The sequence below is a fragment of the Fulmarus glacialis genome, unplaced genomic scaffold, assembly GCF_000690835.1.
Source record: "Fulmarus glacialis isolate BGI_N327 unplaced genomic scaffold, ASM69083v1 scaffold34497, whole genome shotgun sequence".
Taxonomy (NCBI): domain Eukaryota; kingdom Metazoa; phylum Chordata; class Aves; order Procellariiformes; family Procellariidae; genus Fulmarus; species Fulmarus glacialis.
The window spans coordinates 3,884-31,739 of record NW_009224419.1 but is presented as its reverse complement, the minus strand read 5'-3'; the positions used below and the strand labels follow the sequence as shown (position 1 = coordinate 31,739).

At 35.4% G+C, this 27,856-nt stretch overlaps 1 protein-coding gene across 1 annotated transcript in view; it reads left to right on the top strand.

Moving 5' to 3' along the window:
* The window catches only part of LOC104079938 (protein diaphanous homolog 2-like), a gene marked incomplete at its 3' end in the record, with an annotated part of 32,793 nt that extends 6,212 nt beyond the window's left edge, over positions 1–26,581 (top strand). The window contains 13 exon segments of the mRNA XM_009582142.1: positions 9,066–9,205; positions 9,579–9,653; positions 9,738–9,807; positions 11,650–11,786; positions 12,986–13,094; positions 16,519–16,629; positions 18,802–18,920; positions 19,874–19,990; positions 21,119–21,237; positions 21,363–21,427; positions 23,273–23,407; positions 25,873–26,055; positions 26,057–26,581. Coding sequence (XP_009580437.1) covers positions 9,066–9,205; positions 9,579–9,653; positions 9,738–9,807; positions 11,650–11,786; positions 12,986–13,094; positions 16,519–16,629; positions 18,802–18,920; positions 19,874–19,990; positions 21,119–21,237; positions 21,363–21,427; positions 23,273–23,407; positions 25,873–26,055; positions 26,057–26,581 — 1,905 coding nt within the window.
* Positions 26,582–27,856: the final 1,275 nt, after the last annotated feature.

Sequence of the window (27,856 nt, the reverse complement as noted above, 5' to 3'; positions counted from 1 at the left end):
TGTTCAAATACATAATGGCAGCACTGCTAACAGTTCTACAGAGCTGAGTCTGAGTGCTAAATACAGATAACATTGAATAATAATCTGTTTCTTAATGAAATAAACTGACAATTAAGACTATGTTGGTGTCTGCCTAATGGATCTATAAGCATGGACTGCTAGCAGTACAGTTGACTTGTTTTTCTTTTAACCTTTAAAATCAGCTCTACAGAGTTAAATTTCAAAAAAAATAAAACCACAGTGGCACGCAATTATTAAATGCAAATGCTTTGCATTGAACATTATAAACTTAAGTGAGGAAAAACTTGCATTATAATGTGAAAATGGTGATTAACGTTTCTGAGAGGAGTGATATTCGTGCATGAGTTCATCTTAAACAAAATTCACAGTCCTTTAATCTGTCCTAGAAGGAATCCAGTGCTTAAAGCATGGTCTAGCTAAACATACAAGTTACTGGAAATTATTCGAGCTTAGGCAGTGAATATTATGAAATTTCCTGTTAATATACTCTGCCTAGACCATTTTCGGGAACTATTGATCATGTGTTTTAAGGTTTTTGTCTTCACTTGATGATCAATGTTAAATCTTAAATTTTTCTTAGTAAGCAGAAATATTTTATTGAAGCAGTAGAAACTTTCACAATGGAAGTACTTGCAATTCTTTCCCAAAATGTAGTTGGACAATGGTGATCTCACACATATATGAATATCGAAATGTAGCTGCCTCAAGTACGATAATTTTGTAGCTGAGTAAGAAAAGCATGGCTACCATTGCATGTCTAACTGCTGGAAATTTTAGCAGATTGCATTACTGCCACCATATGCACTGCAGCATGGGAAACTTAACAGAACTAGAGAGATGTTTGCCAAAATGTACTAACAATTTAAAAAAAAAAAAAAAAAAAAAATCCCAAAATGTCCTCTTACATGAATGTGCGCTTTAACCTTAAGTCAGCGCCAGTATGGATGTTTTATACATATGCAAAATGTTTTTCCTAAGGGAAAAAGGACTTGTATTGAAGTTTGTGTGCTTCAGTAGGTCCTTCTTGCAATTGAATCGCGGCATTTGAATGGAATAATTTAAGGTTGTTCAGAAATATGAATGACCTTTCTGTAGTGTGTTACCCTAATTTAGCTTTTAAATAGCTACTATCTTAACTGATTTAAAAAAATATAAAAAGTAGAGCTCAGTTGTAAAATGTTGATTGGGATCTTACAATAAAGCAAAACCTCATTTTTGCTGTTAATTTCATCTTCTGTTTAGTTAAGCTACTATTCTACTTAGTAGAATTCAAGCCCTAACCAATTTTTACTGCCTCATTAATTGTCAAACTTTCTTTTCTTCAGGCCATCTTCAGGCTTGTCTTCCATGAAAATGCTGATCGCATTCAAAATGATCTTTCTTAAAATTTTCTACCGTTCTCTTTGGTCACAGATAATTTTTCATCTGTCTTCCTTTTTTTTATACTGAAAATACTTGGACCTATTCTTCTGCTTGGAGCTTACAAAGCACGCTTAACAGTTGATGTGACTTTTCTTCCGGTTCATTTCATGTTTGTTTTAGTTAGGCTTTTGAGCTCTCTCCACTCATTTGAAAATATCACTTTCACTTGCTGATGTTGTCTTAACCAAATTATTTTTAAATCTGGTGCTTCATTTTCTCTGCCTTGTGTGCCATCTGCAGCATGTTGACCATGCTTTTCTGAAACACTGTACTGTCTTCAGAGTTCTGAGTGAGAAAGAAACCTTGGTTTTCAATAGTTGGAAAAAAGCTTTCTTTTTCCTTGAGGGACAGAGCTAATAAGATAGAAGTTAATAAGCTGGATGCTTTAATGTGAAGTGATTATCGGTGCTTCTGATTCCTTCTCTCACTTGAAGAGTAAGATTGTTTACCATGGAAATTATACTTGGGAAATGGTGAAGGCTCAGAATTCTGTTTCAGAACTGAACTTGGTGACCTGTCATACTGAATTAGTTGAACATTGGTGGGAGAAGAAGGTGATAAATTAGGAAAAGAGATAGTCTGGTGATGACAGTCCATCTTGTGCTTCTAGAGGAAGCCTCATCAGGAAGATGAGAGAAGAGGTGATTGTGAAAGACTTGCAGGGACTTCTGTCTTCTGAAAGACTTCCTAAAAGAATAATGGAAGAGATAAGAGTAGAAAATGAAGCAGGTAGAGCCTGAACAGATACAATCAAATTCAGATCTCAGAATAAAATCATACTGTCTGAGGCTCTTAATCAGATAAAAGTGGTTATTCAATAAACTGACTGCTATCAGATTGCAGCAAGTAGCTGACAGTAAAAGGCTTATAATATTTAGGCAGAAGTCCATAGTCCTGGTGTTCACAGGAACGTGGTCATTTGTGTAAAGTGATAGAACAGGGCAGAGATCTGCTGCCTTTCTGCAGTTTCTTCTGTGTAAAGTCAACTTCTTGTTCATAAATATGCAGAGATGCTGTTCCATGGTAAAAAAGAGAAGATGTCATTCTGTAAATCACTGTTTAATTATCCATGTAATTAAAAGCATCCATACTGAGCAGTTGAAGAAAAATGCCACATGAGATTTTCTGAAATGCAAGTCAGATTTATAACTGTAGGCTATGTTTTTGGTTATGAAAACTTAATTAAATTCAGTGATGACATCATCTAAATGGATCAAAAGCTCCATAATAAATGAAGTTGTTACACGTACAAGGAAGTCAGTATGCCATTAGTTTTTTCTATAGTTTTCTCAGTGTCATACATGAAATATCTGACCTGATAATTTTAACAAGATGGCATATCTCTTAATCTTTCAAGAGGTAGATGTCAAGCTAGGTATTTAGTTATATATTGGTAAATGTGTAAAATACTGCTGATTCAGCAGCAGAACATAAGAATTTCAAATTAGTTCTCCTACAGTAGAACTATTGTTTTCCTGTTGAGAAGCAATAAAAGAATGTAACTGCTACTAATGATTAAACACTGAAAAATTTGTGTGATGCTACATCCTACTAAGTACTTTGCTGTGTTTATTTATGTATTATTATTATCTTTTTTACACAATAACCTCTCTTGGCTGACAACTGCATGCAGATAGTCGGAAGTAAAGTTCCGGTGAGTACGAACATGATAGTTTTGTTTTTTCTTATGAATACACTTTCATTTTTAGAGATTAGGCTGGAATATTTTGGACTTTTATCTTCGATTTAAAAGTTCAGTGGTCATAACGGAATCCTTGTTTTATCGAAATAATTATCAACTGTCTCAATCATATTTGTCTTACCAGTATGAGATCATTGATTGCACTTTTGAGGGATCTGTGTTTAAGTTTTCAGGAGTCTATTTCCAAATACTCCAGACTCACCGAGAACTCATCTGTTCATCGTGAGCAACAAATATAATTTAGACTTGTCTTGTTTTTTATTGAAGGCAATTACTCGAAACTTTAAATTTACAGTATTTGGCTTACTTATTCTGTTTAGATGTGGATTTTTTTAATGTCCTAATTGTTAGCATTCATAGTTTATCGTGGAAGTGTCAGCTGCTGGATATCAGTGTGAGAATAAGATTAACATAGAGGATTCATAAGGTCAGTTAATAAGCAAAAGATGAGATCACTCACAGCATAACTTTTCTCTTATTAAGTGCGCACCTACATTTTCTGTTAAGTCATGGTTGACTTTAGTGATTTTTTCTTTTTTTTTTTTAAAAAAAACAAGTATTTGGGACTTAATTTGTTGGACTGAATTCAGCAAATTTTTGTTTCCTAGAAAAAAGGATTTTTTGGGGAATAAGTACCTACACATTTTAAATGATGGCTGAAATAAAAAATGTACTTTTTAATTATGGATGGACTTTATTTTTGATTGCAGCCAAAACAGGCTTTTCAGGTTCTGCAAGGCTTTCTACTTAGGTCATATTCAGTACTTTATTGTGTGGTAAAAAGAATAAAGAACAATCTCTGACTTAAAACTGTCTAATCATTACTTCAGATGTACTTAAATATATAAGGATGTAGCACATAGGGATAAAAAATTGCTGTTGGCTTTGCTTTATTTGGAGTAGTCTTTAAACAGACTTTTCTGTCTGTATTCACCAGTACTTTTTAGTTTTGTACACAGTACTGGTTCGTATGCTGATTAAGAAAATATGTAAGCACAATGAAGGTATTTAAAAGTGTTTGATTTTTGTGGGAAGAAATCATTAACTCTCCAGTTCAGTGCGTTAAAAGCCGTTTGCCATGTAATTTCCTTATGATATGAATTAGCCTGAAGAGCTGCTTTGTGAAGAGATGATTTTATAAAGGAAACTGGTGTATGCAGAATGGGTAGTGGAGAAACGCTAATATCTGTTTTCTTCCCCATGCCTTTTAATTTGGAGTTTGATGGAGAGCAAGAATAGTTATGCATTAAAAGCATGTTTTTGCACAGATAGCTTGCAAAATAGTAAAATAAGAAATGTCCCTCTTAGAGTATGGCTTCTGCATATTATTGCTTAAAGAATGCATGCATCTTGGTGTGCTGCTTCTCAGTATATGTTTTTATAGGATTCATCCCTTGGGAGTAGATTGCATCTGCTGGCATATGTAGTTATTTTCCTGAAGATTTACAGATTTACTGTTGTAGGGAGGAGAAGAATTTCAGACTGTTGATGCTAGTACTGTTGGATTGTAGTGACAATTGGAGAGAAGAGGTTTGCCTCTTAATGGGGAGTTTAGAGCTTTAACTTATTTGAGTTTTACTTGGGATCTCAAGCACTGGTACCCACTTGTCATTTTAGCTGCCTGCAAAGTAACCTTTCCTTGCTTTTATAGACAATGATAATTGCATTGAAATGGCAGCTGTGCATTTGTTTATCTGTACGGCATTAATGTAGATGTCTAAAGTAGGATTAGCTTGTTAGTTCTGTTTTTAATGGGTTAATTAATGTGTTTGGCTCATATCTACAGGGTGAAGTGTATATGAACTGTGTAAACATCCAGTTTCTAGTTCAGGAGCTGGTAGAGTATTTCTTCATAGCTTGAACAAGGATACTGCTTTTCCAGGTCAAATGTGCAACAACTAGAGTATATGTGGTTTAAAAAAAAAAATCATTGAAAACACTTTTATTGCTTTCCTAAAAGCAAACAAAAACCTCCCCCAAATAACTTGTCTTATCTTTGTTGTTATACTCCAATTTAAATATAGTGGTTTCTTTGCTTGAGATAGAAACAGAATTGTATTAATAGAGAATATGCAAAAACTCTTCAGTTAGTCGTTTGTGGTGGGGGAGGGAGTATAAGTTATTACTTCCACTTCTTTAATAATTATGCTGGTACCAGTTATTTCTTGTTTCTGTCTAAAGAGTGATTTTTTTTTTTTTTTTTTTTTTTTCTTCTTTCCTCTAAATTATGGAACAGGTATAGTGAATTGGATAGAAGCGACCACCTGTGATATTGTGAGATTTCTATTCTATGTACTGGCTGCCAGCATTCTCACTGAAGTAAACACTGTCTCATGGAAACGATATACTTATAACTTCTTCAGCTGAACTTGGCTTTAGCTTAAGACCTAATGAGGTCTGAATTGTCTGGTGCCTCAAAGAGGAGTAGTTTGTGCAGGTTTTTCTGATCTTGTATTTTAACTGTTACAGCCCATCCATTTGGTTCAGGTGTGCTTCACAGTTCTTTACCAGCAAGTAGGCAGAATATCTGCTTATTCCCCATAGAGGGCAAAATGCTTTTGCTTTCCCATTTTGTTAGATATTGGTTCTCAAGCTTGTTTACAGGCTTTTGTTGGCACATCTGAGTAGTGTATAAAGCTGGACATTTGCTAAGTCCTTTCGAATATTTACGAAGGTCCTGGATGAAGAATTTCTTTGTCTAGCTAACAACTTTGAAATCACTTGGAGTCAAAGTAGAGTAAGATAAACTGAAATAAAAATATCTAAAATATTTAATTGTTGCCTGGTTTTCTAAATATTAAAAAAAAAAAGTTTGTGTAGAGAGAAAACTGTGCTTAAGTTCATTTTTCACTACATCCTGCACTGTAAGGTGTCTGTCCTGTCTCTCTGTCACTGTTGTCCCTTAAACCCTGAAATGTGTCCTACACACAGATTTGAATTGATTAAATTTACCTCCTTAATGGGAAAGCAAACTAGGTTTTCTTTTATATACTTGTGGTTTTGTGAGACTTCCAGGAGTTCCCTTAAGCTTGGTTTTTCACTAAAATTTCGTTGCTTCTAACTTTCTCAGAGAAGGATTTTAAATGTGTGGTCTGGGCTTTCATTTGAGTTGTCATGAATGAATAATTCTATGCCTTAATTGTAACACTGTGAAGGTAACTGGTCATAAAGTAATTTCTAACACACTGGTGTGGGACCTAACCCTCTGAGTTTCTTTGTACTTAGCTTTTGCCTTCATCTTTATTAGATGCTCTCATATAAAGCATAACTTTCACTGAGACTTTGTACCTCAAAGTAAATGAGAAGTGTATATATTAGAAGCTGATCCACGGAAAGGCATAGCATTACTTAAAAATAGTATTCGAATCAAACTCTCTTTGAATAGGGAAATAAAAGAAATAGCACCTGGTTGTAGCACTCCAGTTAGCATGGCTAGAGGCTAGAGCATGGCAGTGGATTGAGATGAGAAATTGATTGCAGAAAATAACAGAAAGTAATCCTGTTAGGCTGAGAATTCTCTAGCATGAATTGGAGTATTTGGGTGAAAGGTTTTGAGAATGCGTTTTTATGAGCCACCTTTAGTGATCATCTGTTTTGAAGAAGAGGGGAAGAATGGTCCCCTATTGCTATGCAGTTAAAGGTGCTTAGTCATACAATGGAGAAGTATGCCTGTCTGGCATGGTAAGGAGGCTTAGGAGATCACGCTGCCAATTCCTCTAACTTTTAACTTATTTTAACTGTTTTTGAGGGAGTCATAGGTCCTCTGAAAACAAGGCGCTAGACAGAGTAGAGGAGCTTCATTAATGTCATCGACGCATAGAAAGAGGAGGCAGCAAGAGCACACCTTGGTTTAAATATGAAAGAAAACGTAGCAGAGACCTTACATGCCTCATCTGAATAGGTACCTCCTTTGGAGCTTGCAGCAGACTACAGTGGAAGGGCTAACCACAGGAAATAATCTTTTTTGGAAAAACAAATACATCTTGCATTCTAGAGTGCTTTTCAAGGGTCTAGCTTAACATGTAATGGCATTTGATTGAAGTTTCCATGATCTTATCTCTTTATAGATTTTGTGGCTGACAGCAGTGTTTCTGTTTTCTTCTTTTACTCTTAGGGGTTTGGGAACGATTGTTGTTGGAAATGACAAAAACTGTATCCAGTATTGTGTACATAGTGTACATTAGTTACACATGTAATCTTTTTCCGTTTCCATCCAATGCAATGAACAGCATAAAGCTGTTCCTGTTTTCTAGTTCTTTACCTTATGGTCTTTCAGAGTGGTGATTTTTCTGTACTGTTATGATTTTTAATATGTAGTGATAATATACTTCTCTGATTTAAAGTCGGTTCAACTCTTATAAAGATAACCTCCACCCATTTATTTCCTTTTCCTTTGGTGGAAGAGCATCTGTTTGTTAAGGAGGTTGATAGTGACAGATTATAGTTCCTTTATATCCTATTTACTCATCTTTATGTCTGTCTTGGTCCTTCGATTTATAACTGGCATGTATTGTCCAGCTAAAGGTGCTATGCATGTCAGCAAGAAACATCTCCAAAGTTGACACAGTCCAGAGGACACTGTTGTCTTGATGCATTCACAATCTGTGTCAGATTTTTGTTTTGTTGAGGTGAGGACAAACAATCTGAAAGTACATTGTGAACATTTACGTAGTTCTGTTATATGAATTAATACTGGAATGTATGTAGGTCAAAATCATTAACTTAAATGTAGACAAGTCATTTTGTTATCAGCCATGCTTAGTGCCATTTTTTGAAAACGTATGGTAAGAATTTGAATAGAGCAAACCAGAAACTACTTTAAAGTGTAACTTTTTGAAAGAGAGACAATTACAAGATTACAGTAGTCAGAGAAGTTCCTGATACAATTAAAACCAAATACATAAAAATCCTATTCTAGGTCAGGCACTTTTCATATTGCCTTTACACCCATGACACGTCTTTATCAGGTTCTCTTCAATACACCATTTAGAGCTAAGGAGCTTTAGGAACTGCATACTAATCATAACCACTCTTCTGAGATAAGCCTACTTTTCTGCAACTTGTCAGAGCTGTACAAAAGATTAGTTGCACCCTTTGGTAAAATGTTTTGTATATTGTTCATGGTTTTGAATACTACCGCTCTAAAAACTGGTTATCAGGCATTTTAATACTGAAATACCTTGTAGGTAGTTATTCTTCTGTAATGACGCTTTAGGAGGGAGATGAGCTCTTTGTCAAATCTTCCATGTGATTCTTTTGTAGCAAACACGATCCTCTAGAGATCTCGATTAGTGGCCTAACATGCAATTATGGTACAGCAAGAAATGATGGAGTCATGTAGCTGCATGATTTTAAAAACACTGATTTAACAGTTGGTGGATACCAGCTCCTTTTCGAAGTAATTTTCAGTGGCTTATCTTCTCCCTTTCTTTTGTAGAAGAGAGAATTAATTTGAGAGTCAGGATATGTCCATAGTGATAATGCATAGCTTTTTTAAAACAAAGACGGGTACAGTGGGAATGATCAGACAAGCTTAATAACAAGTGTGGGGGGTTTTATGTCTCTCTGTTTATGTTTGTTTTTACTACAGTGTTGTGAAGTAGATGTTAAATGAGAGTGTGTAGCAGTTAAACATGTTAATAGAACAGAATGATGGAATTAAATTTTTGTATCCAAGATGTAGTACATGCACTTTACTCAAAGAAGTGAAGAAGATTCCAGAAAAATACTTACCCTTATGATGGAAAACCTAGACTACTAAACACTTATGACAAATCAAAGTCCAGTCATGGGTCTTTAATAGTTGTACAGGGAAAATGGTGATTTTAAAATTTACACAGAAATACTGGCCTTACATGTTATCACCTAAATGCTACTATGATCAATATAACATTAAGCAGCATTCTGTCTTCTGTGATAGGGCGGACTGAAAAACAGCAAGCATGAATGCACACTGTCCTCGCAAGAATATATTCATGAATTGAGATCTGGAATTTCAGAGGAAAAGCTTCTTAATTGTCTAGAGTCTTTGAGAGTGTCTCTAACTAGCAATCCAGTCAGGTAAGTAATAATTTCTGCTGTAGTTTTCATCATGCTGTTTTTGCTTAGCAATAAAGAATTGTGGAGTTTTTTTGAAACCAGAGTAATTATGTTAATACTTCTTGGCATGAGAAAGTAGTTCTCAGCGTACTGGAAAAGCAAAAGTGAAATGTTTGCAACTGTCTGCAATATCTTCTCACCTTTCACAGTGGTTCTCAACAACTTCGCGTTGTTGGAACTAAGCATTTGTCTTAATGGTTGATCAGGTCTTCCTGGGAAGTGAGACTTAAAGCAGCGTCTATGAAGAGATGTGCAAGCAGTGTTGGAGACATAACTTTCCAAGTTTTACATTTGATTAAGAAATAATTAAAAGCATTTTTCTTCCTTTTTCCAGCTGGGTTAACAATTTTGGACATGAAGGTCTTGGACTTCTGTTGGATGTATTGGAAAAGCTTCTGGACAAGAAACAGTAAGGACTTGGATCTTTTGAAGTGGAGGGGTGGGGGAGCTTGTGAAGATTGTTTGTACTTATGTTATTTTCCTTCCTTTCAAGGCAAGAAAGTATTGATAAGAAGAATCAACATAAACTTATCCAGTGCCTCAAAGCATTTATGAACAATAAAGTAAGAAATATTTTAAATTCAGATACTTCTAGCATGATTGGGTTTTGTTGACTTCAAGATCTATGTAGCATGTTGAATCTCAGAAAAGGAAGGAAAGCTTGTGTATCTGGTATCAGCTGACTCTTTGGAAATGTACATTGTAAACTTAGTGTAACTTTTTGTTGAGAGTCTTGTTCATAAATCTTCTGAATATGCATTTTGTCTTAGTTTTGTTAAATACTATTAATTTTTGGAAGTAAAATATTTCACAAACAGGATGATAGTATGGATTTAAGGTAAGTGAATTTGCTTGTGAAATTGAAAGGAAAATATTTCTATCTAAATTCTGATTTCAATACATGATTGTTTTTGTTAATATAATGTACTTTTCACCTGGTTTGAAATTGAGTATGATTTTAATGTATTTTTAGCTACAGTTTTTAAGTTGGTAGGTAGTGGGTAAAGGATAAAACAACTTAAACTAAACCAAAGTATCTAACTTGTTTCTAACATGGGTTACTCATGTTCACAAAGTGTGAGTACTGCTTTGTCGTGGTTTAACCGGGCAGCCAGCCAAATCCCACGCAGCCACTCACTCACTCCCCCCACCGGTGGGGCGGGGAGAGAATCGGAAGGGTGAGAGTGAGAAAAACTCGTGGGTTGAGATAAAGACAGTTTAATAGAACAGAAAAGGGAAAATAATAATAATAATGATAGAATATACAAAATGAGTGATGCACAATGCAGTTGCTCACCACCCGCGCTGACCGATAACCAAGTAGCGATCGGTACTTCCTGGATCACGCCTACCATTCATATACTGAGCATGACGTCACATGGTATGGAATACCCCATTGGCCAGCTGGGCCAGCTGGCCTAGCTATGCTCCCTCCCAGCCTCTTTCAGAGGATGGAAGCTGAGTGTCCTTGACTAACAGGGTACTTAGCAACAACTAATAACATCAGTGTGTTATCAACATTCTCCTCATACTAAATACAAAAAACAGCACTAGGAAGAAATTTAATCCTATCCCAGCTGAAACCAGGACATGCTTCTAGAATTTGATATGTTAAACCTGTAATTTTGCTTTATTCATAGCAAAATATAAAGTGTTGTTGTAATGATTTATTCCCCCCCTCACCCGTAACAAATATAACTGTGCATTAAAGTTACTTTTAACTGCTGTTACTCAGTTTAGTAAAATCTCACTTACAGAATAGCCTGTTTGATGAAGTAGGAAAAGTAAACTTAAATCGTCACGTGCTTCCCCCCCCGCTATTCCTACACTTAAAGTGTGACTTCAAACAATTAGATATCAGATTTACCAAATATCCTGTAGTTAGTGAAAATGAAAAAGAAAAATAATGCTACTTTTAAATAAATGCCAGTGTGTAAGTGTTTTTTGATTTAGCTGTACTGAAAGTGATATAGAATATACAATAAATAAAAGAAGATAGTTGTTTCAAAAAAGAATTTAAACCTCTGTTGGTCATTGTGTAGAAGATACTATTTCAATTTGCCAGGAGGAAAAAAAATGAAGGAATTTTTCATGCTGTTGAGGTGTTTCAGATACAGATAGAAAATAAAAACTGGTTTGTCTTTTGGTGGATACCTGATTTTACAAGATACGGTATCTTCCTTAGGAGCTGACTCTCTTACTTAGGAGAAAGTCTCAAATGTAAGATCAGGAAGACTGACTTGTGTCCCCAAGCAGTAATAGCCAGAAGGTTTCGGTAGAGTGTTGCCAAACTTCATGTGGGGGGGAGGGGATGTGAGGATTCCTAAGGATCTGAAGCCCAAAGATGATGATGAGTATTCTAGGCAATTACAGTCTTTTCACTGTAAGCTTTTTGTTTCTTTCAGTATGGATTGCAAAGGATTCTAGGAGATGAAAGAAGTCTCTTGCTGTTATCAAGAGCAATTGATCCAAAGCAACCACACATGATGACCGAAACAGTGAAAATACTTTCTGCTATCTGCATTGTTGGAGAGGAAAATATGTAAGAAAGATATTGAAACAAATTTTGTTTTTTTTTTTTTGAATGCTCATGAGTTGTCAGTTTGGACACATGTGAGAAAATTTGTCAGTAAAACAAATGTAACCTGTTAAGTCTTTACTTTCTAAATGTGGTTTAAATGAAAAAACACTTTCACCTGTTCTGATGCATTAATCCAATATTAAATCAGACAAAAGCAAATGAGCTTTTGATCTACAAACTGTGGCTTAAGCGGAGATCTGAAAGGACTTTGCTTACTGTAGAGAAGAGGAGACTTAATGAGCCGTAACTGTTCATAAATGGCTGCTGAAAAAAAGAATATATAAATTATTTCATATATCCCAGATGAGTGTGATTAGGAATTGTGAACTTTTAATTGCCATAAGGAAAGCTGTCAGATTTAAATACAATTTAGAACAATGTGTGTTAGCATGGGGCACTACTGAGCCTATTGTGGGGAGGATTGAGATTGGGACATCTTCCCTGAGGAGGGGAGATGAACTTACTGTATTTAAAAATTACTGATCTGATACCACAAGTTAAGATTTTTCATTAGTTTAGAAGATAATATTAATAATATAGAAATAAATATAGTTATGGATTTTATTAAAATATCACCTCTACCTAAACATAACAAATTTGACAGGGGCAAAAAGTTTACATTTATAGCTGAAGTTCTGAGTAGTTCAAGTTATGAAGTTATGTAGCATATGTCCATGAGCTTTTTAAAACAAAGATAATCAGTTGGCATATGTTTGCTTTAAATTATCGAGTGTCTTAGTTTACTGAAGGTTAAAAATGGCAAACTCCATGTTTTGTATGCAATAAATAGATAAAAACATTTTGATTTCTGAAAAGACGATTTATTAGAATTCCCAGATGTCAAACACGTCAGCTAGTACCTAGTGCAGTCTTGCAAAGGTAGTGATTTTTCTTTTTTTTTCTTATTGGTTGTTTCTTAGCTGGATGTCACAATAATTTAGAGGTTTAGTAATCTTTTTTTAATTCGACATTAATCTTGTAGATATTTTAACTCTTGGTTCTTGGTTTGTTTTCAACTTTATGTAGATAAGTGTTGCTAAATGCATTCAGATTCTCTGTCAGTGCACTAAAGTCTTGAGTTGTGTAAATAGTGGGCTAAGTATCTTTAAAATGAGAAAGTTGCCTGTGGTACGCTTTTTGACAGTTTATCTTTCTCTTAGTCTGGACAAGCTTTTAGGTGCTATAACAACTGCTGCTGAAAGGCACAATAGGGAACGTTTTTCTCAGATTGTTGAAGGACTGGAAAACCATGAATTCTTACAACTGCAGGTGGGTTTACTTTTTTATATGCTTACTAATACTGCAGAAATAACCTAAAATACTAGAAGACTCTGTATTATTTTATGATCTTTAAATTATTTAACAGCAAAATCTTTCAGTGCTATTACTCTAGTGTTCAGTAAAAGAAGAAAAATAAATAGAAATGGCCTACTGATACTAGATTTTCTAATTGTTAGTGGTGTGAAACCATGAAACTCACTTCCTTGTCCAAAAATAGGATTAAAAAGTCTCGACCTTAATAAAAAGAGAGTAATTCGTGATATTCCTTTTCTTGGATGCCAGAGGTAGTGCTCAGGTAATAAGTCTGTGAAAGCATTTTATTATTGTTGTCACTGCTTAATCTTCTTGACTGGGAATTTTGTGTGGTTTAGTGGACCAATACAAATCCATTTCTCAGTCTGTCCTCTGAAATGTTTTCGTTATTGTTACTGGAGCCCTGAGGAAGTTGCAGTTTAAGGAGTTGGAGGCAGTGCTCCCTGTACATGTTGTGGGTTTAGGGAAGAAGCATGAAAAAGTACTCCTAAGTAGCATTGCTTGTTTAAACACCCCCTTCTCCCTCGAATCTTGCCCCACTCAAAGTAAACAAAAACTCCTGTACTTACGGCTTTGAAATGGTTCCATTGAAGTAATAGATTTGTAAAGAGACAGAACAAATTTGTGTTGTGCTCTCGAAGTGAGTATTTGAGTTTAATCTAGAACCACAACTGAAATGCCTTAACTGAGCACACACTTCAAGTATCTTACTGTTTGAAGTAGCTGTGGCAGGAACATACTTTCAGTATTGTTCACCTTTTTGTAATATTACTGCATGAAGAAATAAATAAGCATAGATCTTCTTAAAATACTTAAGTATTTCAAAGGGTTTTTTGTATTGAAATTTTCTAGGAACTGCAGTCAAAAGTTTTATTTGGCTATGAAGGATTTTGGTAACTTGGTATCATTCTCCCTCGTAATGACAACTTAGGTGAAATCCTAGCCTATCTCTGATAAATTGAATGGTTGACCTTTTTTTGAAAAATTAATGGCACAAGGACAGTGATAATTCATTAATCATTTAGTAATATGAGAAGTAAATTCAGTGGGAGTAAAACTGCTAGTTTTAGATATTTAAAGCTCGATGTCATCCAACATAGCCATCCTCTTAAAACAGCCATCCTCCTACGTTAAACAGAAATAAGCCACAGTCAAAACTGATCAGTGTCAAGTATATGTTTTTATAGCTTTCACCTTCGGTATACTGGCTTTATAGTCAGCTGAAGACAGATGCATAGCTTAATGTAACTCTCTTTGCAGGGAGTGCTTAATTTTCATACAAAGTCCTGTATTGAAAAGAATTACTTCAGGAACTACAGTGCGATTGCCCTGTGGGCAGAGTGTAGTAATTTACTTTTTATGCTAACCTGTCCTTTTGAGTCCTTGTGTTATAAAATGTAACACTGTTTCCTTAGGTAGGCATGCACATTTCTTCCATTTCTAAGAAATCTCTAAGATATACACGCAGCTGTGCTACTACTGCTGGGACTTTAGGCAGCAGTATATGCAGCCTCTTAAATATTCAGATATATAATAACTATGACAGATGTGGATGGGGTGTGTCCATTTTTGGCATGGTACCTTTTGAGATTGGTAGTGTGCAGCAGGATATCGCTGCTACTTCTGTCAACAAGAACTGTGCATTCCTTAGTGTGTGTTTTGACAGCTGCTCTTCATCAGCCACTGGTGGATCTCTAGGGATTATCTAGTGAGTTTTTAACATTATTTTTTATAAAATAATAAAATAAAGAGTCTTTTGCACCAGTGATCTTTACTGAGTCATGTCCTAGGTCACATGCTCATTGCTGCTTATGTGTCAGTGGATAGAGTTTTTTATTCTCTGTGTACACCTGAATAGCCCAAGAGTTTTGGTTGCATTAGAACATTAAAAAAGCTTTTTTAATTGCTTTTTTTTGGTAACTGCAAGTGTTTGCGTAGAGACCAAGTGGCTGAATATCCTGCTAAAGGATGACTTTGACTTATTTCCTTCTCATAATACAGTATTTGTAAATTTGTATTTCAGCTACCGTGGCTGAAAGATACGGAAAAGTAGAATTCAAGCAGGGCAGAAGGGATACCTTTTTCCATTATTAGATCATATGTATGTCAGCTATGGTTGTCTTAACGCTATGTTTACCATCAGTAGTTCTTGTTTCAGAGCTGATGAGTTAATGCTGTTCAATAAGTTTCTGTAAGTGACATTCTCATCGTAATAATGCTATCGCAAAAGAATTCATTTTGAAGTTGTCTGCTACTTTATGACCTTGTTGATTTAAAACAAAAACAACCACACAACATTCCTGCCTGTCCCTTTCCCCCCGCTCCTCCCGAAACCTCACTTACATGTCAGTCAAGGTACAGTTGCAAGACTCATTAACTTGTTTATGACAAAATCGTTCTTTACTTGTAATGTATTAGCACAAGCCATTAAGCCAGAGTCTCTTCTGGCAAAAGCAATCATAGCAGATGGCACCTCTTCTCTCTATTAATTTCAGATTGGACATGTACTTTGGCTTGTTAAGGCATGTCATAGTAGTAAAATAACAGGAATCATTCAAGCGAGCATGATGATACTACATTATCTGATGATGCAGCTATATAAAGGGAGTGCCTTTAAAAGAGTGTTTTAATAGAAATTTAAGACTCCATAAGGTGTTCCATTAAAACTAAATAGAGAATGTAATTAAAACAGGAAGGGTGCTTTTATCTGACTTTTTTCTCTGCAGCTATTGGTTTTTATTTATTTTTTTTTTCTACTCTAATGCTACTTCTATTTGCAGTTAACATCTTTTACCAAACTTGGTATTTCCCTGGAGTCCTATTTTAGTCTCTTAACGTGGATCAGCACTTTTGGCATTATGCTATTGTCTACCTGTTTTAAAGTAAATCAATTAAAAGTGCACAGCTGTTCAATTAAAGCATTAGCCAGTATCCTGAGACTTCAGGTATTTTGCAAAAGTGCTGTGCAGGAGTAGAAAAGACACCTGGTGATGTGAATTATTTTGTGTATGGGTGGTTTTGTTGGGTTTTTTTTTTTTTAATTTTCTATTACTGTAAAAACAGGTTGTTTTCAAATTGGCAAATACTGAGGAGAAAGAGAAGGAGTTGCAATGTGGAACTGTAGTGTGGGAATAACTTTCTGAAATAAAGTATGATCCTTTATGTGATACAATTTAGACGTAGTAGAAGCACTCACAATATGAAAACAGAGCAGTATTTAAGGTCGCTTAAATTAATCAAAGTCAAGTGTTGCATGTGTGCCGCATAATAAATCATATCCATCTCTTGACATTTGGTCAATTAAACTGAAGTAGTCAAGGACAGTGTTTATTTTCATTCTATACATACTAAAAGTTTTTGCCTATATTTCTGATAACAGGTAGCATGTATGCAGCTCATCAACGCCCTTGTTACATCTCCAGAAGATCTTGATTTCAGGATACACTTGAGAAATGAGTTTTTACGTTGTGGCCTGAAGAAAATATTGCCTGTAAGTCATTTGTATATAGGAATTCATCACAGTCAACTGTTTGTGAACATTGAAGATAACCAAATTGTTTTAGCAGGAGTAGAAGATGTGAAAGAATGAGGGTGGGGAGGTCAGACCTGGAGTGGACTATGAATCCAAATCTGCTTTCATTCTGCATAGTTGCAAATTTAGGCACTCATGAGCTGTGTAAACCAGAATGGTAGTTGAAACAGGTGAATATATTAGAAATTAAATTAGGGTAGTCAAATTTAGCATAATGAGCTCAAAGCACATGCAGCAAATCTGAGTCTGGCTGTGGAACCAATCTTGGATTAACTTTCTTTGTATATGTGGTTCCTGTTGTTTGCTGTGAAATCTGTTTTTCTCTAATCTGTCTTCTGAAAATGCATTTGGAGTTTTTAAGGAAAAATCAAATCAACTCCTTCATTCTTTTTGAGACTGCATGTCTTCATGCAGCTGCACAGAAGTATGCCTTTATGGGTAGTTGTGTATGAATGTTTGTGACTTACAGGTAGATTTATAGCTCTTAACCAAGAAACCATTCTGATGCTTACATCAAGGAGATGTATAATTAAGCTACTCAGCAGTTTCTCACAAAAGATGAGAGAAATGAGAGTACTCACTTATATTTGTCTGAAAGAGAATTTATACTGCTGTAACTTTTAAGATACGAAGTTTTGAATCATCAGCACTTGTCAGGAATAAAAACCTTCAGTTTTTAGCACATTCAGCTTTGAAACTGTTATTGATGTGTGTATGTTAATTTTTCTTAGGGTATGTGTTTAGGCTTTATATCATGTAGATACATTAATGTGATCTGCTGTCTTTATTTGCTGTAGAACATCTGAAAGCGTGAAGAACTTCTGGGTTTTTTTAATCCACTGAAAGTTAGTTTACACAATGAATAAATGCTTAAAAACTTTAAGAATTGGGGTTGGGTTAGATGGCAAATAAACTGAGTTGTAATAAATCATGACAGAAAACTTTGTAGAGTGTACTGACATACAGATACATGAGTTTAAAAGCAATTAATATTTAGTGATAACAATCTTTTCTAAAAATGTTGAACAGCTATTGTGTTGAAATTCTGTCTCTAGTAAGGTTAATATTTCATGTAAGCTGTAATATCAACTAAAACAGTCAATACCATCTTGCTGTTTGTTTATCTGTAAGGTATTGCAACATACACATTGAACTTGAATCATTAATTTTGCGGGGAATGAATGTTGAAGGTAGAGAAGGTTTTTTTGCATTAGAAAGCAACTTTCTTAATGGTAAAGCATCTTAAGAAGACTTCATGCTCGTATCTGTACTTAGGGGTAAATTTTCAAGAAATTTATAAATGAGTCTCTTGAACAAAAAACAATCAGGAGGAGGATCCATACTTCTCTCTCTTCATCTGTCCAGATTCACAGTAGCCTTCTCTGGTTTTCAAACGCTAGAATTGGTATGAGTTTCTACTTTTTTTGGGGAACATATACGGTTGCCATTCAGTTTGTGCACATCCAGTTACGACAATTCCAGGCCAATTTTCATTTAAAGCATGGATACGTTCACACTAACGGCTTTTGAACTAGTTCCCTTTTTTGTGATTTGTCTAGTAGGAAGCTAAAGTTGGTTCTTAAGTGTATGAGGGAAATTGCTTGTATTTCTTTCAAGAAAAACAAATTTTTCCCTGCTCCAAGTACTAATTTTTGTTTTGGTTTTTTACTTCTTTACTTCTTTTGTAAGTATTTCTAAATGTACTATGGATGTTTTTATGCTATGATCTAGGTTAACTTAATAACAGAAGTTGTAAGCATATCTTCTTTACACTTCTTTAGGCTTCTTAAGTTCACTTTCATTAATGTTTTGAAATATCCTTATGCGATTTTTTTAAAGAAGCTCTGACATTAACAAGCATAAACTGCTGACTATGTCTCATTAAGAGAACTCAACTCAATTAGAAGGCTTCATGTTTGCTCTGCAGCCCATACCTGCTATATTTGCTGATATTTTGCCTTAAATTTTCTCATCTGTGCGATTATGATAGAAAACCCCAGGCACTGAGTTACAGCTTACTCCTGTTCCAAAGGTTAATGTCTTGTATTTTGTCATGATATAATTTTTGAAGGGGGGGAATTATTGCTTTAAAAAAGGGAAAATTAACATATACTATGCCTTGAAAAATAGGGCTTGAAAGATAAGGATAATGAAGAGCTTGATATTCAGCTGAAAGTGTTTGATGAGAACAAAGAAGAAGACTTAATTGAACTGTCACATCGTCTCAATGATATCAGAGCTGAAATGGAATATCCTTTATAGAAATGGTGTTATAACTTGTTGCATCGTTTAATAACTTTATTAAATGCAAGTTAAAATGCTGTACATGCAGTTTATTTGTCACAGTTGTGTATCTTACCAGGGACTTTCTCAAGCAGGTTTCTTTCACTTGTTTTTTGTTAAAGACTTATTTAGAAAATTAGTACTTAAATTTGCATGTCAAATTAAGTCATTGGGAACTGAATTAATTTTTCATAAATAGCATTTACTAAGCTAAACTCTGGCTTGTAATATATGAAGATATAAAATTACACCCATGGAAGATTACAAGTTTGAATAAAAATGAGTTTTGGTAACTAAGTTGGAACAAAATTTCTAGTAGGTTCTGAAGCACTTAAGATGCATGCCTTCTCTAGTTGTGAAGAAGCAGTAAATTTAAAGTTACCTAAGTTCAGAATGGTTGCTTGCAGTTTTTAAAAGAGTAGTAGCTGTACTTAAGAAGCAGAGGAAGGTAGATACAATCAATGAGAGGAATATAGTATCATTAACAAGTTACGTTGTTGCATTACAGAACAGGTAATTACAGGTAACTCCTCTTTAAGAAATTAAAACGATGGACTAGTGTGTGTTTACCAATAGCCTGGCTCACTTCAGAATGAAAATGAAAGCTTTGTGTGAAATATGTTTACAGGATTCTGTGATAATAAGTATGTAGTATGATTTTTCTGAGTACTAATGAAACATGTCTTAATTGTTGAACAGGGGACAGAGTTTCCATGGATAATCTTAATGGAAAAAGGATATTTGCTAGTAAGGATAGTAGTTCAGAGTGTTGAAAAGTTTTACTTGAACAATATGAACAACATCTAGGAAACTGGGTTTGGGGTGGGGTGGGTGTTTTGTTGTGTAGTGGGGTTTTTTTGTTGTTGTTTTTTGTTTGTTTGTTTTTTAAGTCCTTGTATTTCCTTAACAATGTTTGCACTGATGTGAATGAAGTATTTCATCTGCTGTATAATATGTTGAAAGATACGTCTTCTGAAAATTACTTCTTGTCAATTCTCCAACATTTTCTTCTCATTCGAAGTGATTACTACGTCCGGTAAGTGTCAGCTCTCAGGTTTGATTTTTGGAGGGGGTAGGGGGAAGAACAGAAGTCAAGACCCTGGTAAGAATGGAATGAAGACCTCAGAAACTGAGTAGCTCATAATCATGCATGAATAGTTGCTCTGTAACTGATGTGTTATTTGTCTTTCTGCTCAATGTTAATATTGAAAAGATCTTGTTAAATAGAACAATACTTATTTCAAAGACTTGAACCTTATTCTAACACCCTCATCCCAAAATCTTTTAACTTGTTGAGCACTTTTTCCTTTATACAAGTTTGATAGCTTCATGACTTCAAAGAACTTGAAAGTTAGTTGTATAACTAATAATTGAAAATACTTCCACAGTGCCTTATATCTTGTCTTTTCAATGTAAGCTTCTCTTATGTGCGCCTCATAATGTCTTAGCAGTGTCAAAGTACCACATACAAAATCTTGTTTTAAGAAGTTTTTTTTTTAATTATAAAGAGATGATAAAAACAATTGATATGCAAGATTATAAAATCAAGAAGTAAATATAACCTGAGAAATCTTCAATTTTTATAACTTTTTTTTTTAATTTGAAAGTTTGGAGTATCATCAGTTTAGGTTTGAGGGTTTCCTACTTTGAGAGCTCAACAGTATGTGAAATTGAGATGTAATACCTTGCACTGATAATAACTAATAATTTTGAGCACAGAATCCCCTCATCTTAGAGGTACCTGATGTTGTTGTGTAGAGATGTATATCAAGCAATTAAGTTATAATTAACTCATTTTCTAAGTAATTGAATACTGGTATTGTTGCCAGTGATGGAATTCACTGTGTTGAGAATGTGCTAAATAATTCTTGCAGCATATATTGAAAATACTAAAGACGTTGTTTGTTTTATTGATTGTTGTCTGGCAAAGGATAAATGAAAAGTGCATAATATTTTGTGGAGTCCTGAGTTTCAGATATCCTTCTGGGAAACTGACAACAGTGCTTCATTAGCCAGAGTACAAATAAGACACTTAAGTTGATCCTTTTACTGGAAATTGTATAATTCCTATATTAGGAGTTAAAGTTGCCCCTTTTTTCCCCTTCCATGTTGCATAAATGATTGTTCATGTTCTTATTATCTTGTAAAATGTTTTCTTTGTTAGACCTCAGTATTACAAGATAATAGAAGAATGCGTATCACAGATAGTATTGCACTGCAGCGGCATGGACCCGGATTTTAAATGTAGAGGAAGAATGGACGTGGATTTTACTCATCTTATTGGTTTGTATACTATACTTTTTGTATACTATAAGCAATTTTACCTTGCTTTACTGAAGTGCACGTTTTTCTTTGTATGCTTCTGTCTAAACCTGAATTGACTGTGTGATATTTTATTTAAATTCTAGATGCATGTGTGGACAAAGCTAAAGTAGAAGAGAGTGAAAAGAAAGCAGCAGAATTTTCCAGAAAGGTAAGTCCTAATCATCACTCTTTTAAAGGTATGGAACAGAAGCCTGACAGGAGCACAGTAGGCTTGTTTCTCAGTAGAAACTTAGTGGAAACAGGGAAATAGTGTATCTCAGGCAGGATGTTCTTTCACATTTAATAGCTTCGTGGGTTTTGGGTTTGTGTGTATGCGTATATGCGTGGCTCAGATTCAGCTTACTCAGAATTCAAAAGCAGATGAATAGTACTAGCTGTATGTATCGTCGGTTGTATTCCTCTGCTGTAGATAACTGATGGGAAAAATTCCGCTTGTTGCTATTTTGTCCTGAAATATTTAGTCAAAGTTAAATACATAAAGTGCAGGTATATGCTTAAAAAAAAAAAGCGGGGGGGAAATGTTCATAACTCTTCATCTAGCTTTGTTTAAGAACCTGAAGGAACTTATTGAAAAGCAGTTTGAAAAAGCATCGGCTCTTTAGGCACAGAGATGCTAACATTAAAATACTGCTTTATTTCCTTATAATGCCCAGGATAAGTTATTACATTATGAGCGAGAGTAATTTATTTCCTTATTATTCACATTTAGGAATCTTGCAGTGTATTTTGGAACCTGTTTTGGTAACAGTTTTATTCTTCTGTTCCAGTTCTCTTTTATTGGGAACTTGATAACTAAGTCCTATTTCGGTCATAGGCAGTTTTCGTTTATTACTAGATACAGGAGAGGTTAGACATTTAAAATGTTTTCTGTAGGAATAATTGCAGCTCAGTATATTTCTTGTAATAAAACTTTTGGGGGGTATTTCTAAAGAAATTGACGCTTATCCTTCTGCTTTGTCGCTATTGGTGTTTGTGCTGAAAATATCTTGATACAACATGTTTTCTCAAGTGACTTAAATCCCTGTTTACTAGATTATGTTAATGGATAATTTGTTAATCTTGGCTCATCGCATCCTATCTATGGATATGAAATGCTGAATGTACTATATTAGCTGCAGTAGTACTAAAGTTCATATACCATATTGTTGTTTATTGAAAGCATTCAAAGTTTTGATTTTTGCTGGCCTGGTCTAAGAAGCCTTTGGCAAGCCAAAAGGCAATACATGCTATTGAACATGATGATTACAAATTTCAAATGAAGGTTTGAGTGAAGTCATTAGCTTTTCTCTCTTCAATGTTAAATGTGGATGCATTTTTAATAGGAGTTGTGGTGTCTGGAGCTTTATAGAAAGCAGATTGTTGTGATGCTTCCCTAGCAGAGTTATTTATCATAATGTACTTTGTTAGTGGCAGTCAACACATGTTCTTCCTAGTGATAAGTTGTTTTGTCCTGTGGAAGAATGAATAATAGAAGCTTTAAAAGATGCTAATAATCTCTTAAGCCTACCAAACAGTATCAGGATGAAAATACACAGTAAATTTCTCACAATCGTGTTGTAAATTGGACTTCCATTTTATATGGGAACATCAAGACCAAAGGGATCACTAACTTATTTGGATACCTCCTTTCTTACATTACTTTATGGATGATACTGCTGAAGCTGCATACATATCTCTTCAGATTTAAGCTCGCTACATGAGGTGTATACTTGAGTTTTGAAAAGTCTGCAATGTTCTGTTGGGCGGGGGAAAAAACCTGTTGAACTTACAGCTGTACTAAGTAGCTGGATCTGCGTGGTTCTGTGTCATGACTTATTAATGGAAGAAACTATGTGGTACTAGAAGAACACATACTGGAAAAATACATGGTTTTTTTGAAGTTAAAGGTGCATCTATTGCACTAGTTGTGATATTGTTCAAAGAATTTCTGAAAGTATAATAACTAGTGTGGACATAAATGGACAAACATTTCTGTGTTGGTTAATCATTACAGTTTGATGAAGAGTTCACAGCTCGACAAGAGGCACAATCGGAGCTTCAGAAACGAGAAGAGAAAATCAAAGAACTTGAAACGGAAATCAAACATCTACGAACCCAGGTAATAAAACTAAATCACAGTAAGTTACAAGTTGAATTTTATTTTATTCTATTTTTATTTTAAGAATTGAAAAGAAATTGCCTAGGAGTGTATTGTCTCTATGGAGTTTGAAATGTATGTTATAGTTGTATAGATTTGTTTTTAAGCCAGTATAAACTACTAAGGATAGTTAATGGAGGTATCATTTTTTTCAAATAGTAGTATATTCAACATCTGTCACAGATATTTGCTTTATTGAGGAAAAAAATTCCTTAGGCTATGAAAAGTTTGAATCCAGCCTGAGTTTTTTTTCTCCAAGTACTTGTTTATACTTTAACATTACTACTTCTGTATGTTTTGCAGAAAGTGTTTCTTTCAGAAGGGCTTTATACTTGAATTGCAAAGGTGGAAATCGTGATAGCTGTGTGTGCACAATATACATACCTTTCAGCATGTGCATGCACGCACAATATACATACCTTTCAGCATGTGCATGCAACTGATAACAATTTTTTTTTGAACTCTGGATATCAGACTGTAGCCATTTCTAAAATGAATATTACACTAGCTTTTTACAGTCTTGTAGGTAAATAGAACAAAAAATGCAAGACCTGATGGAAGTGGAAGATGATACTTAATTTCAGCAAAGCTGATTTTACTTGCATTCATTACGTCATGAATTCTGCTCACAAGCACCAAAACTCTATCTCCAAGTGATCTGTCCCAGATCACTGGTGAAGCAGAGAGGACAAGAAATGCTGCCTGTTGAGCGCTCACAATATCTCTTGGGTTGCTTTTGTTTAATGACAATAAATTGGGTTTTAGACAGGTCTTTTATACCCTTTAGGAACCAACTGATACTGTGGTTTGATCTTTTTGCCTCAGCCTGGCTTACTTCCTAGTCCTTCAATGCTAGGCAAGGTCTGCCTGTTGCCTCTTTTCCTCATTGTGGATATCTTAATGCCTATGGTCTCACTTCCTATTTGGATAATAAGAGGAACAATAGCATGTGATGTGCTATAACCTGGTGCCTTCATCCTGCTTTCAGGATGCTGGTCTTCTGCTAGCAAGTTGTCTGTGCTATAGCCTTATCAGAGCACTGGCTTTCCAATCTTAATGTAAGCACGTTACATTGCATTTAACAGTTGGATTGCTGTTCATTTTATCCTTTGCTATCAATACAAGTCATTCTCGTAACCTGTGGTGTCTTATGGTTTGTTATTCTGTTTTCATATGCAGACACTTCTGTTCATTCTTAGCAATTTTAACGTTTGTTTCAAATATCTACAAGACAATGTTACACTGAAATTTGACAGTCTGTTTTAATGAGTTCTCCACCAATTGTTGCATTACAACTTGAGCAGTAGTTTGTGGGCCAAAGAAACACATGCCTTGTGCAAAGGCAAAACTTTATTTCTAGTCTATTTAATTATTAATCCTGTTATGTTGATACTAACACAAATCAGATTATCCAGACGTTACAGCTCATTCACAATAATGGTACAATTAAAAGTGATACACATCAACTTTCTAGTATCTATGCCTTTTTTTCTCTAGTGTTATGCTCCCCATACGATATATTGTGGCATTTATTTTTAGATGCACTCAGATTTTGCTCAGCTTTTTTTTTTTAACAAACTCTTGCTTCCTTTAAACTGGAAACCGTAAATAATTGCGTAGGGAAATAGTATGCAAATCAGATTAAATGAACAGCCTATATTACATAATAATTTTGTAATAAAACATTAGTTAGTAGAGGAAATGGAATATGAGCTCGTATGGAGGCTTTTGCATAGCTCCTGATGCTGCTTTTTAACAGATAGTTTTAAAGGACAGGTATCTCTGAGGAATTTGTACTAGGCTAGGATCCTGTTATCTCTACAGAAACCTCTCTGATGGTTTGACATGCTGCTGTTTCTCTTCATTGTTCCTTTTAAAACTTACTGGAATGGATATTGCAATTGCTCTTTCTTCCTATCACCAGAGAAACAACTGCAGACAGATTTAAAAGAAAGCATGAGTTTTTTTTTCTTCTTTTTTTAATCCCCCTTCTCCCCCCGCAAGATGTCAGGATAGTTATGAACAACTGTGGGCCCATAACCTCTTGCACTGCACTAGCTGCTTCAGTGATTTCTATGAAAAATTTTCCACCAGCAGATTAGTGTTGTTAAAATTCAGCATGGTTATTACAATCTCTGATGCCCCAGCTTGCCAGGATATCCTAAGTGGGATAAATGTTTTGAGCATTGGTAAGAAATAAAATGCTGTTCTGTTCACTTAAATGTTACTGCTACTATTAAATTTTCTTTAAAATGGAAACAATTTGTTTTTATAAAAATGCTAGGTTATTCAGTTTACTTGGCAGTTTTATGGTACATGGTATAATCTATTGTTATTGCTTCTCATTTAAATAGGAGAATGGTTGCATTTCTCACTTTATTGAGGTACAGTTGACTACAAGACATGCTAATTGATTCAACTTTATATTAAACCTCCTTCCCACCCCTGATGAAAAGAATTCCTCTTTAATATTTCAGGGACCAGGCCTGACAGGTCAACTGACAGAAGTAGCACCGTTACCTCCAGCCCTATCAAGTGAGAATGTGCCACCATCTCCAGCGCCCCCGCTACCTGGTGGAGCAATACCTCCTCCGCCGCCACCGCCTCCGCTACCTGGTGGAGCAATACCTACTCCACCGCCCGCTACCTGGTGGAGCAATACCTCCTCCACCGCCTCCGCTACCTGGTGGAGCAGCACCTCCTCCACCACCTCCACTGCCTGGTGGAGCAATACCTCCTCCTCCTCCGCCACCACCTCCGCTACCTGGTGGAGCAATACCTCCGCCGCCGCCACCGCTGCCTGGTGGAGCAGTACCTCCTCCTCCTCCTCCACCGCCTCCGCTGCCTGGTGGAGCAGAACCACCTCCACCGCCTCCGCTGCCTGGTGCAGCAGCACCACCTCCACCGCCTCCGCTGCCTGGTGGAGCAGCACCACCTCCACCGCCTCCGCTGCCTGGTGGAGCAGCACCACCTCCACCGCCTCCGCTGCCTGGTGGAGCAGCACCACCTCCTCCACCACTGCCTTTTGGTGGGCCTCCAATGCCACCAGCTCTTGGAGGTGTTCCTTTTGCTCCCTTTCCGGTGATACCAGCGTTACCACATGGAATGAAGGAGAAGAAGAAGTATAAGCTGGAAGTCACAATGAAGAGAATCAACTGGTCAAAGGTATTACATTGTTTTTATTCCCATTGATAAAAAGTAGCTTTTGAGGAAGAAGGAGATAATGTGCTAGGGTTTACATTAGATTGTTAATAGTACTCATGAAGTTTGGGGAATTCATTCCATTCTTTATCCGAAGCATTTTTGATGCAGTGTTTGTGATTGAATTGGTATTGGTTTTCAAAGACACCTTATGCTATGGGCTAAGCTCCAAGTGTTTAATTTTGCCAGGAGCCCATAACACCCTTTATTCTGGGGATATCTGTAGCTAACAGCTCTCAAAATTTTGGCTGATTTTGTATAGAGTTAAGTTCTACATGTTTTCAGCTGTAATTGATATTTGACTTGCCAAGTGAGCATTTCAAAGGTAAAATGTCTTGTTTAAAGCAGGTTTAAGTTATCAAGCAGTTAAAATGTTTACTTTATAAATCATGTTACTACTTTTTTCAGCAAAAAGTTGACTTAGTTAAAGGATTGCTGGGTTTCAGGACAGGGGAAATGAATCTTGAAGTAGATAATTGGGTGGAAAACTGTTGGGAAGACTGCCATTTAGGAACTTTGACAATCTGGCAGTTGACAGAAAGAAGGATCTGGAATCAAGGGATAACTACAGCTGTTTGCTTAATTGAAGTAGCTGTGGCTGAATAACGAGAAAGGAGATGTATTAAGAGGTTTTACTTGAGTCTCTAGGTGTGAAATGTAGTAAAACGACGTGGTGTGAATGGGTACATGGAATTTCGAAAGAGTGCAAAGCAGAACTCTGATTTTAGTTTTGTCTTCTCTGGGTTAAGCAAGCTGTTTGAGCCATAAATTATGTGGTTTATGATTTTTTTTTTTTTTTGCTTGCTTGCTTTTTTGATGACAGGTTAAAAGTGGATCAGGCTTTCAGAAACTGTAATTTTAGCTTTGATATCTTCTCGACAGAACAGTACATGATTGCTTTGGTTATGCCTTCTATGAATTTCTTTTAAAAATGAAGTATGAGTGAAACCACTATGGTGGCAATTTATTGGGTTATCTAGTTTCATTTTAAAAGCCTTGCATGAAACTTAAAAACTTGACTAGCTTAAAAAGAGAAGGGTGGGAAGGCATTGGCAAAAGAATTTTTCCTAATTAAAAGAAATAACTCTATATTTACCGTGATAGTAAGTATACAGACTTAAACTACTAAAATTTTCTGTTTAAAGGCAGGTGTCCTGTCATGAGGTTAAGAATTATTTTAAGATTAATACTCTGAATAAATACAGTAATTTACTATAAATTAAAGCATCTAATTAAGAA